At 39.0% G+C, this 22,090-nt stretch overlaps 1 protein-coding gene across 3 annotated transcripts in view; it reads left to right on the top strand.

The window, feature by feature from the left end:
- The window catches only part of STAU2 (staufen double-stranded RNA binding protein 2), a 147,361-nt gene that overhangs the window by 64,151 nt on the left and 61,120 nt on the right, over positions 1 to 22,090 (top strand). For all 3 annotated transcript variants that reach the window (XM_010081093.1, XM_010081096.1, XM_010081094.1), the window contains exon 11: positions 3,591 to 3,898. In XM_010081093.1, coding sequence (XP_010079395.1) covers positions 3,591 to 3,898 — 308 coding nt within the window. The remainder of the gene's footprint in view (positions 1 to 3,590; positions 3,899 to 22,090) is intronic.

Below are 22,090 nucleotides of genomic sequence, written 5' to 3' on the forward strand. Positions count from 1 at the left end.
AAAAAATAGATAATGAATTACAATTAATATATGCTTGATAGAATTTTCAAAGAGGCCAAGTTTTTATTGGCTTTTTAAAACAAGTTTGTAAGAAGCTTAATGAAACATAGGCCCTGAATATAAAAAGTTAATAGCTTGCAACTATATTGATGTAATGTCTGGAATATTACATTACTTTGTTTCCAGAGATAATCAATGATAGTAATATAATATCTGCCTCTCAGAGACGATGTATGATTTAAATTAATTATTGCTTATAAAGCACTTTGAAATCTTTAGCAGAAACGTGTTGCATAAGTGTAAAAGTACTAATATTAATTTAACATCACCATTAGAGTCAAGTCAGTACTTAGGAGCATTTGCTGTGCTCTGCTCAATATCTTTTTATTCATCATATGCTGCATATTAGTTATTTTAACATTTAGAAAGTTTAGTAATCTGGAAGTATTCCAAACCATTGTTCCAGACAGCAGTTAGATATTTGGGTGGATCATGTAAAAACAGTGAAATGGCTGAGAAAGCATGTAAAATGTTTGTTTTAAGTAATATTACATCAATGAAACAGACATCTGCAGCACTGGACTTGGTTTTAAACTTGTTTAAACTTTTTTTTAAGTTAACATTGTATTATAGTTTTCTAAAATTTATTTGGGGGAGCTAATGTATTATTTCTAAACAAGTATATTGTTTTACCTTTTGTCCAATTTTCATTTCTGTTTCTCAAATATTTGTAGGAAACCAGATTTACAGTGGGCATATCTTAGGATGTGGTGAACACCTGCCACTCGATATTATTGTTGTTCTTTGGTTTTGTAACCTAATGTCAACTGTCTATGTCTGCATTATCTATTTTAGTTTTCATTCATGTTATCTCTTGTGTAAGACTGTACAAAATAAGAGCAATGATAGATCTTGGAGGTTACAGCCTCGTAAAAAGCATATAGAATCACTCCATCATACAGTGATTATGTGCTATAAAATAATACTGCATGTTTTTGCTATCTATACTTGTATATTCTAAATTGTCCCAAATGGAGAAAAATAAATTTTAGGGACCCTGCCCTCTATCTTTCCCAGTAGCATTGTCTTGACTTTGTGCTTAGCTCTAGAGTTCAGCACAGGGTCTACTGTCTTTGTTGTAAGACTGGGTAAAACACCTTTAAAGGTAGAGTTCAGGGTCCAACCAGGCTCCCAAGCCCCACAAAGGTAGTTGGGGAGAGCAGTCAGGTGAATAACAGATACTTTTGTGAATGATATAAGCTGATGTTCCAGCTTTCTGAAAGCAATATTAATTTAAAAGCCAAATGTGTGAGTAAATCGATTGAAAGATTCAACTGTAAGCAGTTTGCTGGGTCAGCAGTGAGGAAGTTCGATTTTCACTATGTAGTTGAAAATGAGGATATTAATTACTGGTAATATTTTTTGAATCTTCTTCTTGTGGTAGGCATTTTATTTTAAAATAGTACTTGCACTACTAGGATTAGAGGAATCCTTTCTAGGTAACTGGAAATTAATTTTCTTCTCTTCTTTGTATTTATTCTGCTTTCTGAGCTCAATTTAATATGTATTGCAGATGAATTAAGCATTGAACCCTTTGATTTCTCTTGGGATTACTAAATCAGTTCACAAACAAGTTTATCGTCACTAGAATGAAATGCCATATGGCTCAGGTTCACCCGTGTTATTTTCGGGTATATGCTAAAAGATTACAGTATGCTATTAATATGAAATCACACATTTCAAGCTTACTTTTCAATTTATTAATAATAAGAAAAAAGTTTTCGTCTTTTATCAGCAAACCGGGTACTCATGTTCCCAACAAATGCTTCATTGTATTTGAAAACTAGCAAACTTCAGCCTTAATTCTACACATTTCCATGCACAGGAATATCAGCAAAACTGATCAAGTGTGTACTCTTGTTTTCAAGCAGGTTTAGGGCTGAGATGCTTTCTAAAAAAATATTAAAATTTTTGAAATTAAGACAAATTATCCCTAATTTACATGTCATTGGAAATATTTAAAAGAAATTCATGTAAATAAATTTAGATCTTTTTAATGTTTACCCTAACTCCTATTGATATTAATGATGACACATACATGCTTTCCTTGTTCCATCTAAATGTTGTCCAAGGGAAGTAGCTATCTGCAAACTATAGGATGCCGTGTATACAGATAAATAAATAAATAGATGCCTCATCATTGACAAGCAGTCAGTCACATAACGGGTCATTAGCGCAGTAAGGATGTGGATGCAGGGCAATTTAAAATTATTTAAGCACAGGCTGCTGTTGTAATTCATCAAACAATTTAAACCAGCACAGGAGGCAGTGCGGCTCCCTGTTGTGGTTTAACCCACTCGGCTAGGAGTGGTAAATACCGTGCAGCTTCTCACTCACCTCCCCCTCCTAGGGATGGGGGAAAGAATTGAAGAGGTAAAGATAAAAGAGACTTGTGGTTTGAGATAAGACCGATTTAATAATTAAACTACAATAAAACTGAAAATAATAATTATAATAATAATAGTAATAATAATCTACAACTATACAAGTGAGTCATCCACAGTGCAACTGCTCACCACCCGATGACCAAGGCTCAGCCCATTCCTGGGTAATAATCCCAGAGCAGAGAGACTCCCAAAACTGCAATCCCGGAACAGAGACAAGAGCCTGAGAGAGCAAGAGACAACCGAGAGAGCAAGAGAGTGAACTTCTGGACAGAGCCTCATCTGTATAATGGACATGACATGCATAAAATGGAATAGACTATTGGGCAAATTGCGTCTCAATCCTAAATTTAGGGTCGAATCCTAGGCTAGTAATTGTGGGCTATGTTCCCTTCCAGATTCTCCTGTACCTGCAGACACTGGCACAGCAGAGAAGCTGAAAAGTCCTTGACTGTCCTGGCAGCAGCTATAACCATCAGTATGTTATCGGACTTCTCCTCAGCACAAATCCAAAACACAGCCTCTTACTAGCTACTATGAAGAAAGTTAGCTCTGTCCCAGCTGAAACCAGGACACTCCTACAAGAAGCCATCCTGCCCTTCTTTTGCCTCCAGCTGCTTGTTCTCATGAGCATCACTGCATGGTCCTGCACGGTGCTGGCACAAGCAGTAGAGCAGCTGGAGAGTACAAATAGCAGCTGTAGGTGGGAGAAAAAAAACTACTTCTGGTGGTGACAGTGCCAACATAGACTTGTTTAAATTATTTGTGAAATAACAGCCTAAATTATTGTATTGGGTAGGACACAGAAGATTGCAGTGAAATAATCATTGTACTACTATTTTGAAGTAGCAGCTGTTCGTCGTGGTTTGTAGATCTCCAAACCTTGTTTGTTCATGTTGTGTATTCTGTGCTAGCCACAGTTTTAAAGCCCAACTTTATACCTTCTTAAAGAGAGTAGGGGAAGAGGAAGAAGAGGGGCACTTAAGATCTGCTGTGTTTCTAAATAAACTATGCAATTTCATTTACAGTTACCGTGGAAAAAAGATATGTGTACTTTGTTTTGCACTGCAAAATATGTTAATGAAAATTGTCTACATGTCAAACCCATTCTAGAGTAATGAGAATGATCTTTGTTTTTATTTTCAGCACCAAAGGGAATACTCCATCTCTCTCCTGATGTTTATCAAGAGATGGAAGCAAGCCGCAACAAATCAGCCCCTGGTACCACTGTAAGCTATTTGCCATCCAAAGAAATGAGCCAGACCTCTAGCTCTTTCTTCAGCATATCTCCTACAACAAATAGCACAGCTACAATTGCCAGGGAACTTCTCATGAATGGAACATCCCCAACTGCCGAAGCCATAGGTCTAAAAGGAATATCTTCTGCTTCCCCCTGTTCTGCAGTGCAGCCTTCAAAACAGCTGGAGTATTTGGCAAGGATTCAAGGCTTTCAGGTATGGGAGGGGGAAAATGAAGCTCTTCAGCCAGAATCATAGCATTGCCATCAAGGTTTCACTCTTGCCCTCTTGAATGTGGGCATGCATGTAACTTATCTTGTAAAATTAGCTCGTGTCCAAGGCAGTTTCTGGGTCCAGGAGATACAACCCTGCACCAATATACATGTCCCTCTTTCTCTTTTTTTGTTGCTTCCTTCCTTCCATTCACCTTACTGCAGGGCATCTTTCTCTCCTTTGTTTATTCTGCTTAAATAATTACAGGCTTAAATTATGCTTTACTTGCACTTTGAAAGTCTTCACCTCTTGGCATCAGAAGCTTTACATACTGCTCTGGTTTTGGTTTCTCTCTTTGACTCTGATCCAGAAGGTACTGACGCACCACCTTAATGTTGCGTTTGTCTTCTGGGCCTGGTCATTAAAGCCGTTACTCTGCTTCCCACCCTGCACCTCTTAGTTGTAACCTGTAGAACAACCTTTTGATCAGAAGGTGCAGCCTAGGAGCAGACCTGGTGTCAGAGCAGTGTTTTTGACATCACAGTCAATACTAGAGAATGTAAGATGAACCGCGCTGGGTCAGCATGTGAGTCCTTCAGCACTGATGACCTGTATCCAGCATTGGCAAATACCCTACATTTCATAGGACAGTGACAGCCTCTGTAGTACATCCAGTCATTTCTGCAGCGTGGAAGATGGGGAAAGGAAGGCTCTTCCCGATCACCATTACATGCAAAGTTACACGCCTATATGGATGGTAGCTCATTTTACTGTGTTGCACCATTGGGGGATAGGACCAGCTGTGTAGAAATGTTCTCTTTTCTGTTGTAGGTTTTTGTTTTCTTTTCTTTTCTTTTTAAGAGTTGTAATTTGTTTCATTTGAAAAGATGGTTTCGTATGTTCTAGCATCTGTAATTTGATCATGTAACCAGATTCTGGAAATGCGAGGTTTCTGTTAGAATTTTTGCATGCCTGATAGTGAAATTTTTCATCAAAGCCCATGTAATCTACAAAGTATGCAGTTGTTGCAAGTGATTTAAAAGAAGCTCCTAGAATTCAAAAAATAGTGTCAGATTTTCTGTTGGCATAAACAGCATAGTTAAATTGCATTTGCATACATCAGGTATCACTAGTTGTGGATTGACGTAATACTGTTTATGTCTAAAATGTACATTCCGCTTTCTTTTGGTCTTCATTTTTAAAATGTAATTTTTGATTGCAAGAAACAGTAAGAGTCTAAGCCTCACCATAGCAGAGTTAAGCTGGTAATAAGAATTCAGTTTTCCTGAGTTCTGTTACTTGCCTTTATAGAAACAGATGAATGCCGATGAAAAGAAATTCAATCCATGAAGTTTTCACTGCTCGCTTTCACATCTTGTCAGATTGCTTGTGTCTGCTCAAAACACTTTATTTTCATAGAACTGATGCACAATTTATGTTACTGTTTTGATTCCTACTTGCCTACAGTATGTGGTTACTGTAAAATGATTAGTTGTGTTTGTCCTGGTTTTTTTCATGCTTTGATTCTAGGTGCTTGTTTAGAAATTGTTTTTAAAGAGTCTTACCTTGAGCCAAAAAATATAATCTGTTTCATCCATAAACTAGACTACTACTTTATACTTGGCCTTGATACAAACCAAGAAGTTTGGTAGAGAATCTCAATTATTAACATCTATCCGCTGTGTATGTAACTGATGGTTTTACATCATCTTAGCATGCTTTTTAACACCTCACTTGAACAAGCCTGGTATCGATGTGAAACTCTGCCACTGCAGGGTGGCTGAGCTGAGGTGGAGCAGTGAACAGAATCTCTGTGGGAAATGGCTCAGTGGCCTGTCAGGTGCATATCACAGGTCTCTGCACCATTTCAGCCCAGAAAGCTCTTTGTGTTTAAGAGTTTAAAAGCTGATTTCTTGACAGGTTAAATTTCTCAGGCGTATTTACTAAGCAGAAAACTACTGCATTTGCAAACAGCTAGCTTTTTTCATGTTTCCTGAATGACCCAAAATGATTTTTAAATTGTTAGCATGTATTTGTATTCTGGTCCAGATGATAACCATAGTTTTGTCTTTCATTGAAGAAAGTATACATTCTGTTCTGTTACAATGTATTTTTGAATTTTTTAAAAAAATCAATAAATACTCATATGATGTTTCATTTGTAAATGTAAAAAAAAGTTATTTGCTTATTTGGTTTTTTTGAACTTCTTTAGCTGCAGGGGGCACGTCTTTAAAAGGTGTTTATTTAATTTATTCTAAACTGTGTATGATCTCAGACGTATTCTGTTGTAAGCCCTTAATATTAAGAGTTATTGGGATCAATGCATGGAAAAGTACTAAAAAATTACATTTTCATGTTTTATGGCTTATTATTCTAAAGATATCTGTAATTGATAGGCAGCAGCTCAGTGTCACTGAAAAACAGGTGTTTGGCTTGGATACTTTCAAGGCTCAGGCTTCAAATTACCAGTGATAATTAAACACAAATACTTCAAGCGAGCATTTGCAAACTCTGAATAAAGCATTTTTAGTGCTTGCTTTGTATTTATGAATACCATCTACCAGTTAATTGCTTTCCAGACTTGTCCCAGAGGTTGTTTAAAGGAAAATGCAGCTTTGATAAAATTGTTATTTTTGACTATGTGGTACTTTAGCCATTCTTTTGTAACTAGATTAGGAAAGTTACAGTTATTTTTGCTGACCATTTAAGTGCAGTAAATTATTCAGAGAGTTTGTTTAAATGAAAACATTTAGAGAAGCTGTTTACACATGAATAATTTGAGCCTCCAGTTTTTACTGAGGCAAAACACAAGCTGCAGGTAGTCCAGTACGAAATTCCCCTGGGAGTTTCCATGAAGCAAAGACCATTGCATTTAAAAAGCCGTGTTTGAGTGCCTACACTCAATCCCGGTGTGTGGCTGAAGCCATACTTGGCTTGCTGCATTGGCAGGACTTAGAGATCTTAACTTTTTCTCCATACTGGCTGCATAATAAAACCTCACACAGGATATACTTTCTATGTGATGTATTCCTTTGATTGCAATGGTCACACACTTTATATCTTTTTTTTTTTTACCCCTCCACATTTGTTTAGTGGTTAACTGTTCCATTTTATACATTGATGGATTGAAATGTTTTATTGTTGGGCATTTCTAGTGTTTCTTATTTCCCTAAGCAGCAGCAGCAAAGTGACTGCACACACAGGAGAAGTCCTGCTGGATGCTCTAGAGTCAGGTTTAATTCTGGCCCCTACATTTCAGCATGTGGTTTTGAATTGTCAGCAGAGGTGGGCCTAAACTAAATTTCCCCACTTTGTACAAGGGTTGACACTGATTTCAAAAATCCCTACCGTGGCTTTAGACAAAACAAACACTTGTTTTGCTTTGTTGGAGGTTGGACTCGGAAAACATTCTAGGAGTGCTTGGATCTCATTACTGAGATATGTATGTGAGGAAAATTTTTGGGAAATTCAACCCTCAGTGAATTTCAAGGAAAGAGCTATAGTTTTGGTCTGATCTCTATGTTACTGCAAATTTCTTGAAGCAGGTCAAACTTTGAAAAGCACCATTTTCAAAGTTGTCACAGGCACTATGGGTGCTAATAGCAAGTCATTTAGAGGTGTAAAATAATCTGAAAAGGTAGATGCTTCTTGGGATTTTCATAAATGCCTGTGCAGATTAGGTACCTGGCTTCCAGTTCACACTTAAGCCTGGGCACCCTACATGGTGTTCTGCAATCTTGGGCTGTTGCCTGTGCTGTGAACTCATTGCCTGAAGTCAGTCATACCTTTGAGTCTCCTGCCCGATACCATGAGCCATATCCTTAGGTGCTCTGGGCTGTCATTCTGCTGTGACCGATAGCACTGCTTCCCTCACTGCCTACTTGCTGCTTTTGCTGAATGGTGTAGTCACTGACAGGAAGAGCAAAAAGGGGCAAATCTGGCTTCTCCAGACTCGGCGTAGTATTTGAAGCAGCCCTTGCTCGTAGCTTAGGCTGTGCTGTGGCCCTTTCCTGGTCTCTCTCGGATTTAGCTGCGGCTGCTGGCAGGAGCAGCACCACAGGACTGGCGTCTGGCTCCCCAGGGGAAGGACGGGGGGTGACCTCCACATCCGTCCTGCCTCAGTTTGCAAAGGTTTGTGAATCCCAACCCTGGTTTTACCCAAGATCTCTCTCTCTTTAAGCAATATTAAATTCACTGTCAGAATTTGTTGACAGTGTTCATGGTAGTTAAAGAGTTCTTCGTCTTTTTAACAATGAAGAGTTTGGGCCTGAAACCCTTTCTTCAGGAAATCTCCTAAACACAGTCACAAAAATCACAAAGTTCAGTGGAAATTTTTGATACAAAAGGTATGAGTGAAGTACTCAGGATTAAGCCTGAAGAAAATAATTGAAATATAAATTATTATCATCACAACTTCCGCATCTTGAAATGTGATTCAGTTGTGTTTATCTCCCTTCATTAACATTTTGTGTCCAAGTATTCCCACTCATTGGTGATGGCCAAAATAACAGTTTCAATTCAAAAATTCTTTTCCAAACCAGGTCACAATTAGCAAATGTTGCTTTCTTCGTGAAGTTAAAATCCATTGGACTTCACTACATGGAAGCAGCTTTCCTTTCATTAGTTCTGGTTCGTTACATGACCCAGTGAAATATGCATACTTAGTTTGCAAGAGCTCCCTGAGAGTCTGACATCAGCTATTTCCCTCCTTCTTTCTTACCTCTGGAGCCGGTTTTTACCTCAGTAAAAACAACATCTTATCCCTTTTCAGTCTATCTTTTTCTCTTCCCACAGCAAGCAGGATTTTTTTCACTTGAAGTTTCATCAGTCTTTGCCAGCACACCAGGATATAACTTAGGACTGGAAAACCAAGGCCAGATCGTTTGCTTGTAGAGATCGTTGTATCTCTGAATTGAACAGAGTGACACACCAGTTATGGATTTGGGCACTGCAAAATTTTCCATAAACTTGTCGCGTTCACAAAAAAAAGCCACGATAAATAAGGGGAAGGCTACAGCAAGACATTTAGAAGTTTTTTGAGCTCTTGAAGAACACAAATCTCTGAATTAGTGTTGAAAATTGCAGTAATTCATTGGTATGGATTGACAGGTTAGGGAGAAAAACAAGCAGTAAGAAAACCCCAAGCATTCACCACTGACCCCAGATTCAAATGGCTACAGTAAAGGGAACTGTGGACTTTTTAAATTGTTCCAGTGAGTAGAAGTAAGGTGAAAGCATTCTGAGAAATGCTCAGTATCGCCTCATTCTCAACAGAATCTCCCTGCTGAGGAGGCCAATGGGAATAAATGAAAACAGACTAACAAGAATGCTGTGATGGAGGTGAAAGCTTCAATAGAGGGTTTTGAAGCAGCGTGTTAAAATGAATTTTCCATCGTTTCCCAGAAAATCAGTGGGCGTTTCCTATCTCTGGGTCTCTGATGGGCTATAGACTGCCTTCCCATCCCAAATGTCCTGTCTCACTTTTTACAACAGATGATCTTCATTTTTTGTTGTTGTTTTCATTTCCATTCCTCTCTCAGGGTAGAAAGGAGCAATTTCTCTTTGATTCTTTCAGCCTTTCTCGTGACTCGCTGCTTTGTGTAAAGTGGTCCCTCTCTGTGTCATTCACCTCAACTCTTCCTCAGTAGTTATCTACTGAGCCTACACTGTGAAAGTTGTATGTGGAAGTTTAATCATTTTGTGGTGATTTTGTTCAAGTGATCATTTATTTAGGGGTGAAAAGGGGCTGAGCTGTGGTAAACTGAAAATGCAAACCATCTCTTATGAGTCGTGAATGGCTGATATGATTTTCCTCAGATTCCCCCAAATCACAAGAACAAGAAAAAAGTAAAATTTTACTGTGTTTTGGGAGGAAGTGTCCCATGTGCTAAACCTTTTGTAATGAATATAGTTGTCATTATAATGTTACTTGTTAAAGAGAGGTATGTTTTAGCAAGGCTCTAGATAAAGCCGATGAGAAAAAGTATAGCAAGTGCTGAAAACTAGAATGTAAAGCCAGATGTTGCTGTTCTGTCCTTGAACGTGTCGGCTGCAGAAAGGTTAGTGTCCACTGTCACCCTGGGACTGGAGTCCCAGCAAATGGGCTAGTTCTGGGGAGTAGAAAGGTCTTGTCACTCTTCAAATTAGGAAAATCAAACCATAATTAAAGGAAGCCTTTGAAATTATAACATCAAGCTTCCTGGCATCATTAATGTAAAACAGATTTGAAGGCTATGTCAGCAAACTGTTTTTATAGAAATGCTTCTTTAAAGAAGATCTTATCTCCAAAAATCAGGAAAAAATAGGATTTTTAAAAGTGAAAATGTTTATGGAATAATGTTAGAGAATACTTTTGAAATAAGGCTGTAAAAGCAAATATTGCTTCATCCACATTTGGGGTCAAACCCCCTATAATTCTGTGTATATAACCATGCATTTAGCTCTGCCCCCACCAAGACATTGAAGACTTATTTCTCAGCAGGACTGACCAGATGGCAAATATTAGTGAAATTGTTCTAAAATAGTAGCGTATAGTCAGACTCAGAGGGAACTGTGATCAGCTGATTCACCTTAGTATTGACACTCAAAGGGCAGTGGGAATTTCTATTTAAAAATAAGTATTCATTAAACCCCTTGAAGTAGCTCGAGAGTGATTGCATTGCCGTGCATTATCAATACCTTCTTCTGCAAAACGAACTGTGGAATTGGGCTTTTGGTTTGTGTCCCAGTGCCTTTGGTCTTAGTCAAGTTTACTAGCACTGCACTTGCTCATTGGTCACATTGGTTTTTGCAAAATGATGTGTGGAATGATGTTATGCTCTGTCATTACTGAAAACATTGAAATCTGGCCTTTTGTGGAAGGGTGTTATCTTCCTGCGTGTTTATACTGTGCCGTGCTCCATCGCCAGTACAATAATCTCAACAGCACTATTTGTCTCTTACCCCAGGGAACAGAAATACCTTTAGAAATGGTTGACAATGTCCTCATTATCTCAGTTTCTGTCTCGTCTGGGTACTTTTTTTTCCTAATGTGAAGTTTGCGCTTTCACTAATTACCAAACTATTGCCTGATGTTAAAATTACTATAGACTTCTGTTGTGGGTTAACCCCGGTGGGCAGCTTAAGCGCCACACAGCTGCTCGGTCACTCTCCCCTGGTGGGATGAGGGAAAGAATCAGAAGAGCAAGAGTGAAAAAACTCATGGGTTGAGATAAAGACAAAACCTGTGTGTGCAAGCAAAACAAAGCAAGGAATTCATTCACTGCTTCCCATCGGCAGGCAGGTGTTCAGCCATCTCCAGGAGAGCAGGGCTCTGTCATACATGATGGTTACCTGGGAAGACAGGCGCCATGACTCTGAACATCCCCCTTTCCTCATTCTTTCCCCCAGCTTTTATTGCTGAACATGACATCATATGGTATGGAATATGCCTTTGGTCAGGCGGGGTCAGCTGCCCCAGCTGTGTCCTCTTCTTGCCCATCCCCAGCCCGCTTGCTGGCGGGGCGGTGTGAGAAGCAGAAAAGGCCTTGATGCTGTGTAAGCACTGCTCAGCAGCAGCTAAAGCATCAGTGCATTTTCCACACTGTTTTGGTCACAAATCCAAAACATAGCACTGTACAAGCTGCTATGAAGGAAATTAACTCTGTCCCAGCCAAAACCACTATAATCTCCACTCCTTACTCCATAATATTTACATCACACTCAGGTCCCACACTATCCAATACATCCTGACTAACCAGCCCCACCCCTTGCCATCCTTTGGTATATGCACAGATGTCCTTCCCTTAGTCTATGGGCCCCCCCTTTAAAAAGTCCACAAATGTCCACTGAGTTCATTTAGTCCATGACCTGGGCTCCATCTGTTCTGGTAGTTGCTCGGGACAGGAGAGGTGGTGAGTTGTGTGGAGTTATTTGGCAGCAAAGTGAGATCAGATTGGGTCACTGCTGCACTTACATTACTTCTTGTGGGGCTTGTCCTCCATTGGTTCAGGTGGTTCCTCTTCATAGTACTTCCTGTAACATGCAACTCAATTAATGGATTGTAACAACTAAGAGGTATGTCAGTCTCCACTCCTTGTCCCATTGGACTAGGCCATAGGGTTTAACATTACAATGAACTCCCTTTGCCCCTCCAGCATAGGCTTGTCTGCAGGCCGCAGCCCATTCAGTGTGTACAAGCTCCATGTGGGCTTGTCCAAAGGTCACTGTCCCATAGGGGTGTACCTGCTCCAGTGTGACCTTACCCATGGGCCACAGTCCCTTCATGGGGTGTACCTGCTTTGGCATGGACTACTCTACAGCCACAGATGCTTCTGGATGTACCTGCTCCAGCATGGATTTATCCATGGTCAAAGTCCCTTGGACTCGAGTTCACACTGGCATTTGAGCCTGCCCAGCACAGCAGCACAGGAGCAGCAGCAATGCCCTGGCCATCTGCCAACCCATTGCTGTTATCAGTATGTTCCCAGGCAGAGGAAAATAGGATGATAAGGAGAACAGGAATTAGCAGAAGCAAAAAGCAGCCGCTAACAAGTACTAGACTCGCATATACAGTAAAGCAAGGAAGCCCCGTGGCAAGCACAGGAGCCTGCCCGTTAATAGGTAAACAGCAATAAATTTCCTCTAACATACTCTGATAAATCTGTCGTTATCCTGAACGACTCGTATCCCACATTGGGTGCCAGAAAGGACTGTCATGGGTTAACCCTGATAAGCAGCTCAGCCCCACCCAGCCACTCACTCACTCCCCTCCGGTGGGATGGGGGAGAAAATTGGAAGACTAAAAGTGCAAAAAACTCATGGGTTTAAATAAAGACAGTTTAATAGGTAATGCAAGGCTGCGCATGCAAGCAAAGCAAAACAAGGAATTCATTTGCTACTTCCCATCGGCAGGCAGGTGTTCAGCCATCTCCAGGAGAGCAGGGCTCCATCACATGTAATGGTTACTTGGGAAGATAAACACCTTCACTCCCCCATTCCTTCTTCCAGCTTTTGTTGCTGAGCACAATGTGATAGGGTATGGAATAGCCCTTTGGTCAGTTGGGGTCAGCTGTCCTGGCTGTCCCCCCTCCCAGCTTCTTGTGCACCCCCAGCTTACTTGCTGGCGGGACAGTGTGAGAAGCAGAAAGGCTTTGGCGCTCTGTAAGCACTGCTCAGATATGGCTATAGTATTGGTCTGCTATCAACGCTATTTTAATCACAAATCCAAAACATCGCACCATACAAGCTGCTATGAACAAAATTAGCTCCATCCCAGCCAAAATCAGTACATCTTTCTACACTTTACCGGCATCTTTACAGTTGTGTACCACTAGGCAGAAGTCAGGAAACAGGAGAGCTACTTTCATCCATGTGAACTTAGGGATCTTTGTACTCTGAAGAAAACTTATACTCCTTTATCAGGTTATGTGCTACAAAACTTCCCCATTTATTCAAGACAGCCGCTATTTTTCTCATAACGGTAATACAGATAAACAGGGAAAATTTTCTCAAAGCAAAGGCAGCAGGTCAGTCAAGATTTTATTGATAATATTAGTGGCATCTGTGGTTTGCGCTACACCAGGCAACCTGTTAACTGAGAGTCCTTATCCCGCTCTCAGAAACTTGTAGGTGTCCTGCTACGCTGAAAATCAACTTGAAATAAAATGGCCGGCTATGTTAGGTAAGGGCTTCAGGGTCTCCAAACCTGAATTTATACATGACTAGCCAAAAATAAGAAAACATATTGGGAATGTGAAATAGACAGAGAGATAAAACAGAACAAGCTGATAGCAAGAATTATTCTCGAGAGAGCTTCCTGTAAAAATCAAAGCACCTGGACTTCATTGTGTTCATAAGGTATTTTAATAAGGTTTCATAAGGTATTATAATCAACTAACTTCAGAGAGAAGCTAGTCAGTACCACAGTTGATGGCAGTGACCCAGAGTAGGTCTACAAGAAGTGGTTTTATTAGTTTCCATTTATTTCAGAAATGTTTCTGCTGACCATAGCCTATCTAGTCCATATAACCCTATTTTTGACCTCAAAGGAAGTCAAAATAGTGGTAGTCATTCTGTAAAAAAATAACCACAATAATCATTCTCATACCAGTTTCTGTAAGGAAAGATACGCAAGTTTGGAAACCTAGCATATCCATTCATAGAATGTACTGCAGGAGGTTATATTTGCTGCAGGAATAATGTTTCTGTATTAATGTAAGAGCATGGAGAATTAGGAAAACAAATGCAAATCTAGCTACACAGGGCAGCAAATTTTCTGATGCGGGTTCTCCAACTACCTGGCTTCTGGACAGAAATCCGTCTAAACTAGCTTTCTTCTATTCTGGCCATCATTACCTCTCTCCTTCTTACAAGGAAGAAAGCCCTTTATTCAAGTGCTGCTGAAGTTTTGCTCCTCTTGCCTCCAGAAACAGCCAGGTGCTTCTTTTTTGTTTCAGATTCTAAAAGGACAGGTAAATGGAGAATAACTGGCTAACGACATTGCATGGGTCCCCAGGTGTGGTGTGGATGTCGCCTTGGTAACATTTTAGCTTTTCTGCTTGGCATCTTGCAAATAACCATTAAAATCCTCCCACATATCCCTGCACATAACTTGGTCCATGGAAAAAATGTGCATTTTATTTTCATAACCAATTTTAGCATTTAGGGGGGTTACGTACGAGAAAGTTTAAAAGCTGTCAGGATCTCTCAAAATGCTTCAGCCAGCACTAAATGCACCGGGCCGCCTTCCCTGCCAAAATCTTTCTAAAAGTAAATCCTAATGTGACTTGATAACTTAGCTACAGACCTTGGCTTGGAATACAGCCAAACCTTTGAAAGACTGGAAGTTGCAGCTGGCAAAAATGTAAAGGTGCAGTGGTGAATTCATAGCAGACTGGGATTTAGCTTTAATTATAATAAGGGAACTCAGCACTCGAGCAAAAACCCTTAAAAAGAGAAGCAACAAGAAAAGGTGGAGGAGGAGAAAAGAGACAAGTTACAGTTTATTCCTCTCCCCGTGACTTGAAGCTGAGGCTTTCAGAGATTCTTTTTGGCTGGCGTCTCCTTCAGTCTTGTTCAGAATTGGGAACACAATGAAGCAGGATAATTTTCAGAAGTGAGTTGATTGTTTATTGTTCTAATTAAAGAAGAGTGGTTCTTTCCGTGTACTGCCCTATATCTATGTTGGTGCACAAAACCATTGTCTGTATCAGCATCAGACTTTTCAGCAAACTCAGGCAGCCAGTTTAGTACTCACAATTTCCCAGTGACCATGTTCCCTCTTCCTTAATACAGAGTTTGGGTCTCTACATGCAGTTTGTAAACAGAGAATAGTTAATGTTTGCTTCACTCTTCACTCCAGTGACCACCTTCATAATGAAAAAGAGCATACATGAAAACATATTGCGTTGATGCTTTTGCTAGAAAGTGATTTTTAAACCCTATTTTCTCTTTCCAAACTAACCAAATTCCTCTCTCTTCACTCAGTTGTTCAGGATGATACCCAAGACACAGGCTTCTCCACAAATGCTCCATACCATGCTCGTCCTCTGTGTACTTTATTAGCAGAACACAAACTCCCTCACCTCCCTCCTTTTTTTAAGGAATGTGATGAAAACAGGAGATCCCCGGATTGCCAGTTTTTCTTATTTCCTTTGACTGTGAATTATAAAATTAATTTCAACTCCTCTCCCTGAAAACACAATATTTACGTGAATAATTATGGGTGAATGGATCAGAGGCAGACAAGTTGTTTCTACAAAACCATGTCAGGTATAACTTGCATTATTTTGTAGTGTTTTGCAGTGTTTTAATTTCTGAATAATTAATCAAATATATTTTTATCATGTTTTTTGTATTCATTTGGGGGAAAAGATTGTATTCAGTGTTTTAGATCACTGTAGTTAAACTACTCTCTACTATGCCTACACAGTACTACATATCTTAATTATACAATAGAGGAGGTGAACAGGGTAGCAAGGTACTCTTCAACATAAGTGTGATTTTTTTCTAGAAAGCCTTGTCCCATCTCCTGATTTCAGCTTCCCTATCAGAAAAACAGGTCTCTTTGCATCCCTGAATGCCAGCCATTTAAAATATGATTGCTTGCTTTGCATATGCTCCACAGGAACACTGTCTTTATAAGTACATCCCTGGGTTAAGGTTTAACAGATGGAAGGTAAACAGTAAGCACCTTACTGTACTGATCGTCCTGTACGCTGCTGCAGCAGCAGCGGTGTTAACTAATTTTCTCTTAATTAGAACCAAACATCACATCCAGAAGTAGGATGAAGCTGGGTCTCCCTTGCTTGACTGAGCATAATACATAGCCTGACCTTCCAGATCTCCTGCATCACTGGAACAGGAGCTCTGAATTTAGAGGCTATCTAAACAGCATGGAAAAAAAAAAAAAAAAAAAAAAAAAAAAAAAAAAGTACGAGCTTCTTTGGCTCAACTGATAAACTTCTTTTGCATTTAACAGATATTTTATATATTCTCTTTGGGAACTGTATCAAGTAAGTTTTTTCATTCTTATTCATACTTCACATGTTTTTATAGATGTCAAATGTCTGCCTTAGTATAGTTGGAAGCGTAAAATACTACCGCAGTAACCTGTCACAATGCCTTTAGTCTGCCTTAGTTGGAAGCGTAAAATACTACCACAGTAACCTGTCACAATGCCTTTAGTCTGCTTGTTGTTACCTATTTATGGCACAGTAATGGTTTATTTCTTAGTCTAAACCCTAGGACTGTATTTTAATGAAGATTTAAGACTACAATAGAGCTGCTATTCAAACTCTGTAAGAGAGGAGCATGTTGGAATAGCTCAAGATTTACTGCTGAACTGTCAGTCTTTAAGCTACCGAGTGTCTTTACCCTTCCGTGCAGTAGCTACGGTGGAAACTTTGCCCACTGCTGTGAAGCAGACACAGCGATTGATGAACCTGAGGCACGCTAATCAAACGTATGTTTTCTTGACACAATGATTGTGTTATATATCACATCCGAATGTACAGGCCTTTATCTTTCCTTAATGATCTAGCAAGGGGGCTTTTTAAAATGTGGGTGTTTTTCATGCGCTCCTTAGATTTGTTCCACAGGGGGTGACCATTAAAAACATCTGACAGGCATGCAGTTAGCCAGCTCCCTGCTGAGATTAGTAAAATACTATATTTAGTAGTCGTAGTACATCAAGGAACTCCAGCATTGAAGGAAACAGTTTGACTCAATGGTTTTTTTCTGATTTTTTGAAATTTTTTTTATTGTATGTCTTATTTTTTCATCTGGGACAATTTTTTTTTTCACCTTGATCTTGTTTTCAATATCTGTGCTTCAACTTTTCATGAAAGACTTTGTCTATACAATGGGATTTTTTCCTCAAGTTTTTTTTTTTTTGTTGTTGTTTTTACTGTACTCGTCTTCTGCTCTCATAAATAAAATATATGGAATTGTGAAGCAGGTAGTAAAAAGGCAAAGTATTTGGAATCTCTCTCATGCTACTCCATGTCTAAAGAGACTAATCTATTATTTGGTAGGAAAGTTCTATGGATAATGCAAGGATTCACACTTTTAAGTACTAGAATACTATACTGTGAAAGCTACAGGACTGTTTAATTTTTTTTTAGTAGATGACATGACTAACAATAGATGAGCAACAGGAAGAGGGAGATAAAAGACCAATATGGAAAAGACAAAAATTTCACAGGGAAGCTAAAGGTTTCCTTGTCACTGTAAATCCAGAGCAACGTGGATCTAAAATCTTGGAAATTATTCTGTAAATTCAGGACTAAATTGGGTGCTTTCCCTTTAAGGGGCAAATTTAAAGGAATACCATCCTTTGTTCTAACAAAATAGTCCAGGCTTGTCAATCCAGAAGATTTGTGCATTGCTGAACATAATGGCATTTTATTACCTAGTTTATTTCTGTCTAGCATTCTAAGACTCCTGCTGATGCTTTGACTCAGAGTAGTTTTTGGTTTGGATACATGAACTCCAATGTCACAGATGACTTTTTTCTTTTGGTAATTCATATTATTTTTTTTATTCAGTTAATAAATATTCAAGAAAGAAAGTGTTTGGCCAGACAGAAGTTGTGTTTCAAACCGTGAACATCTAAGCAGCAGTGTGTGAAAAGATTTGCCTTTATTTTTGCTCCCCCCCATCTCTTCTTAATCCACAATTAGCTCATTTCTAACAGTAGTTTAGTATATTATAGTTAACTACTGTGTAGTGGTATACCAGGTATACTCAGTTGTGGTTCGGTAAACATAGCCCTTGTTTGTCCAAAAGGACAGATGTTCAAATGCAGAGGTGCCCACTGAAGACCAGCAGACTGCCCTGTGCTTGAAGTTCGGATATTGTATTTACAGAATAATTTATGAAGTTTTATGAAGGCCATTATCTGAAATTGCATATTGATGTGGTGTGTAAAAGTAGCTTATTGCAAGACAAATCCTGCAATATTTTTACCGTTTCTATCAGAACCTTTGCATATAGGGAAGGGTATTATAGTAAAGCCAGATTCAAGAGTCATCTTTTATATAAATACAAAAGAAGTGGGAAGTTTCCTGCTTTTGGAGCAGTATTATGATAGAAGTAACCTTAAATGTAATTTCTTCAGCAGTTTTATGCAGTGTAATTTAGTTTTTCCTTTGTAATACAACATATAAGCTTGAGAATTTTGACTATACCATTCTGCATTCAGTTGTAACATTGTAAACATTCATCTTATATCTTCCTTGATGTGAAGCTATAAATGTCCATCAAAATATTCACATCTCTTCAGTAATTTCAAATATTAAAAACAGGGGCCAAATTTCAACATAGCTGTCACATGTTTTCAGACCTTCGCATACATTTCTGTATACATATGCCAGTTAGTAGCAGCCCTCCATATGTACTTATAGCATGCAGCTTGTTCCTGACTGAAGTAATCTCTGAAAATGATATACAGTTGTATCTCCTGAGGATATCGAACATGGAAGCATGCATGTATGAGTAAATCCATGGGATGTGCTAGTGGAAGAAATTGCTTCTAGAATTTATTTCATTATTTTGATGCCCGGGATACACTTTGCGTGTTACACACGGACGTTTCGTGTCCTGCCCACACAGCACAACAGAGTGCTGTGTTTGGGATTCCTGAGCTGGTTACACATTATTTATCTCAGGTACTCCAAGTATGTAGTTACCCAGAAGAAAAACTAGCAGTGCTATATGCTTTTTCCAATAAATGAGCAGGCTCGTTTAGAGTTATTGGCAGGATCTTCTTGTTGTGGCACTGCTTTGTGCTGTGTAAACATATTTTGGAGGAGAATTAGGTGTAAATCACTCATAACAGTCCAAGGCTGGTGTCTTGCATTTTACTCAGAAACTTGCACAACCTTTACTAGAGACGTCTGTATTCTGGCCATTATTTTCTAACCAGATCCTACTGGTGTTCTGTAAAATCTTTGCTTATATGTTATCTGAATAAAACATTCTGAATTTTAATGAGTGAAATTTCGTTGCTGTTTAATCCTTAAAATGCACTGAGCTAATTTGTGAGTGTCCCTTAATTACAAAAAAATTGAAGACTGAACATAGTAATTATCTTCATAACTCGCTTATTTTTGCCTCCATAATGTATGGAGAAGGAAAATGACCCGTTGTGGTTAGGCCACAGGCCTTAGTGGTGGGTTATACACCCAGCACATTCACTCCTGCCAGTGCCAAGTGAATTTGCATGAGTCATTTAAGGTCTGTCTACAAATTGTCTTTACCTGCCTAACAGAGCTATTGCAGAGATGAGCTGCAGTTAAGCAGTCTTGACTCTTAAGGCACTGAGGAACTTAGAAAAGTGTCATTGTCATTGTGAATCTCAGTGATGGCCATATAATCACTGTTGGAGCACTTGGCCAGCCTTCAGTCACCACTCCTTGATTGCAGACACTGAATCAAGTATTTGCTGTGCCTTCATGTTCCCCTGCCTTGTGAGATAACAATATTCTTAAACCAGTCTTATAGACATTCAAGTTCCTCACATACTTAGTTATAATAGCATGGACATATAAACTGAAATATTTGCAACATACTGCTAGCCAAAAACCTAGAAGCATCTGCTGCTATTCGGACTATTTGATAACTATTCAACTGCTACTGTTTCTGTCTGAGTGCCTGTTTTGGACATTCTGCTCAAACAGGTAAACACCTAACACTCTTGGTTGACAAAAAAACCCCAAACTTTGGACCATAGATCAAATTTGAAGAAAGGAGAGTTTGACAATGTAGCAGCTGACTGATAAGTAACAAAACAGGATTACTGGGAAATTGCACATATGCAGGCCAACTGCAGAAGAAATATGAATATTTCTGCTGAATGCACAAATATGTAGTCTAGGAGAGATTCAATGAAAGGACAAAGTTTTATTTTGTCCTCTATTCAAAGTCCAGTCTTCTGGTTTTTATATCATTATTCGTATCATTAACATAGGAAGTGCTTATGTTGGTTCAACCAAAGAGCTTTGGCAGGTCAAGAGATAATTAGAGGACTGTTGTCTAAGAAATTACAAAGTAATGGCCTTGATACATTCAGGTGGTGCCAAAAGTGCATAATGAAATTCCTTTGGGAAAGTTAAGCCTAGAAAGATACCAAAATTCAGAATTTATTGCAATTTCAATGTGGGACTCTAAAGGGGGTGTGGATCAAATTTACTATTGCAGATAATAGTGTCATGTAATACTAACCATCATTTTTCCTCTGTTTTCTCCTGTTCTTTCAGCCTGTTAACCTTGCTTTATTCCAGTGGACACTAGTGAAGTGTAACCTTACTCATATTATTCTCATTAAAAATAAGCCTACAAACCTACTGTGCAGTTCAGAAAGTGGCATTTTCCATTTCTCCACATGTGCTCTAAGACATGTACTTTTTTCAGTCACCAGATTTTGCCCCTTTTGCTGTGCCAGTACAGAATCATCCTCCTGAGCTTTTCTGCCCCATTTCTCCCCATTGCATTCCCAGAACACATACTCAGCAGAGTATCTAGCTTACAACCAGATACCACAGTTGTGGAAGCTTGATAAGTCTTTGTCATAACAGTAGTCCTTGACATTTAAAGAACCTGAGTTTATATTGGCAAGCCAAATTTCATACCTTCATACCTCTTTCGATTAATCAAAGTTAAACCATTGTATATGTGAAGAGGCCTCTTGTGGTTTCTAAGTAAGTAGTATGGCTTTTCTGGCAGAGAGCCACAAGCAATTTAGTAGGCACATATTGTGGGGGTTGAGAGGAAGAGAGACAGGGATAATCCAGAAAGCTTTAAGAAGGACTGAGTGAAATCAGTATTTCTGTACACAGTACAAGAATTTCATGTTCTGTATCTTACTTTTGGCCACAGCACAACTGTTTTGATCTGTTGTCAGTAAAGTAGTTCACTGGTTTGGTTTTCCTCTCAGCCAGTTTTGAACTGGTTTTGCTTCAGCTGAGATATTCCCAGTTTGCACCTGTGGCAAAGAAGAGTATTTAATACACGCAGTGTAAAATTAAATATCATATATGTCACTAAATCATTTCCACAGGAATAACTCTACTATGGTTCCTAGTTGTCTTCAGAAGTAATAAAGTTTAGTTGTGTAGCCTAAATGTCAAGATGAGGCTTTATCATGTAACTTTTGCCTGAGAGCTATACAGCTGTAAGTAGATACTAACATAAAAGGTCTGTCTCCAGCAGAGCTGATTTCTCTCTCCATTTCTGACAGGGGTCACATAGCCAGTGTAAATTATCACCATAAACTAAATTCCACCTCTCCTGTAGAACAGAGTGCTTGATCTGCCTGTCTAGAAGCCAGGAGCTACACAGAGAACTGTAATATTTCAACAATTCAGCATGAGTGGCAACCTGTTCTTAATAATGAAACACTGGCAACATTTAACTTAATTTTGTCTCAACATATTAAAATCCATCCTTTCTTCAGGGGATTTAAGCCCTATCTGAACCCAAAGACAAGGAAAATAATTCAAGTGGAAGCACTATCTTTCTCTGTATTTCATGCAAGATTCAGGTTCAGGATGCACATCTCGACATCAGTCGGGAATGAGTTACTCTTAGAAAAGCCTCGACATCTCAAGAAGAATACAAATTCTTCTCCATTTTATCTATCATTTTGATTTAAATGCAGAATCAAGTTCAAATATACAGCATTACATAGGCATGTCAGAAAAAAATAGTGGATTA

The sequence above is a fragment of the Pterocles gutturalis genome, unplaced genomic scaffold, assembly GCF_000699245.1.
Source record: "Pterocles gutturalis isolate BGI_N339 unplaced genomic scaffold, ASM69924v1 scaffold6819, whole genome shotgun sequence".
NCBI classification, from domain to species: Eukaryota; Metazoa; Chordata; class Aves; order Pterocliformes; family Pteroclidae; genus Pterocles; species Pterocles gutturalis.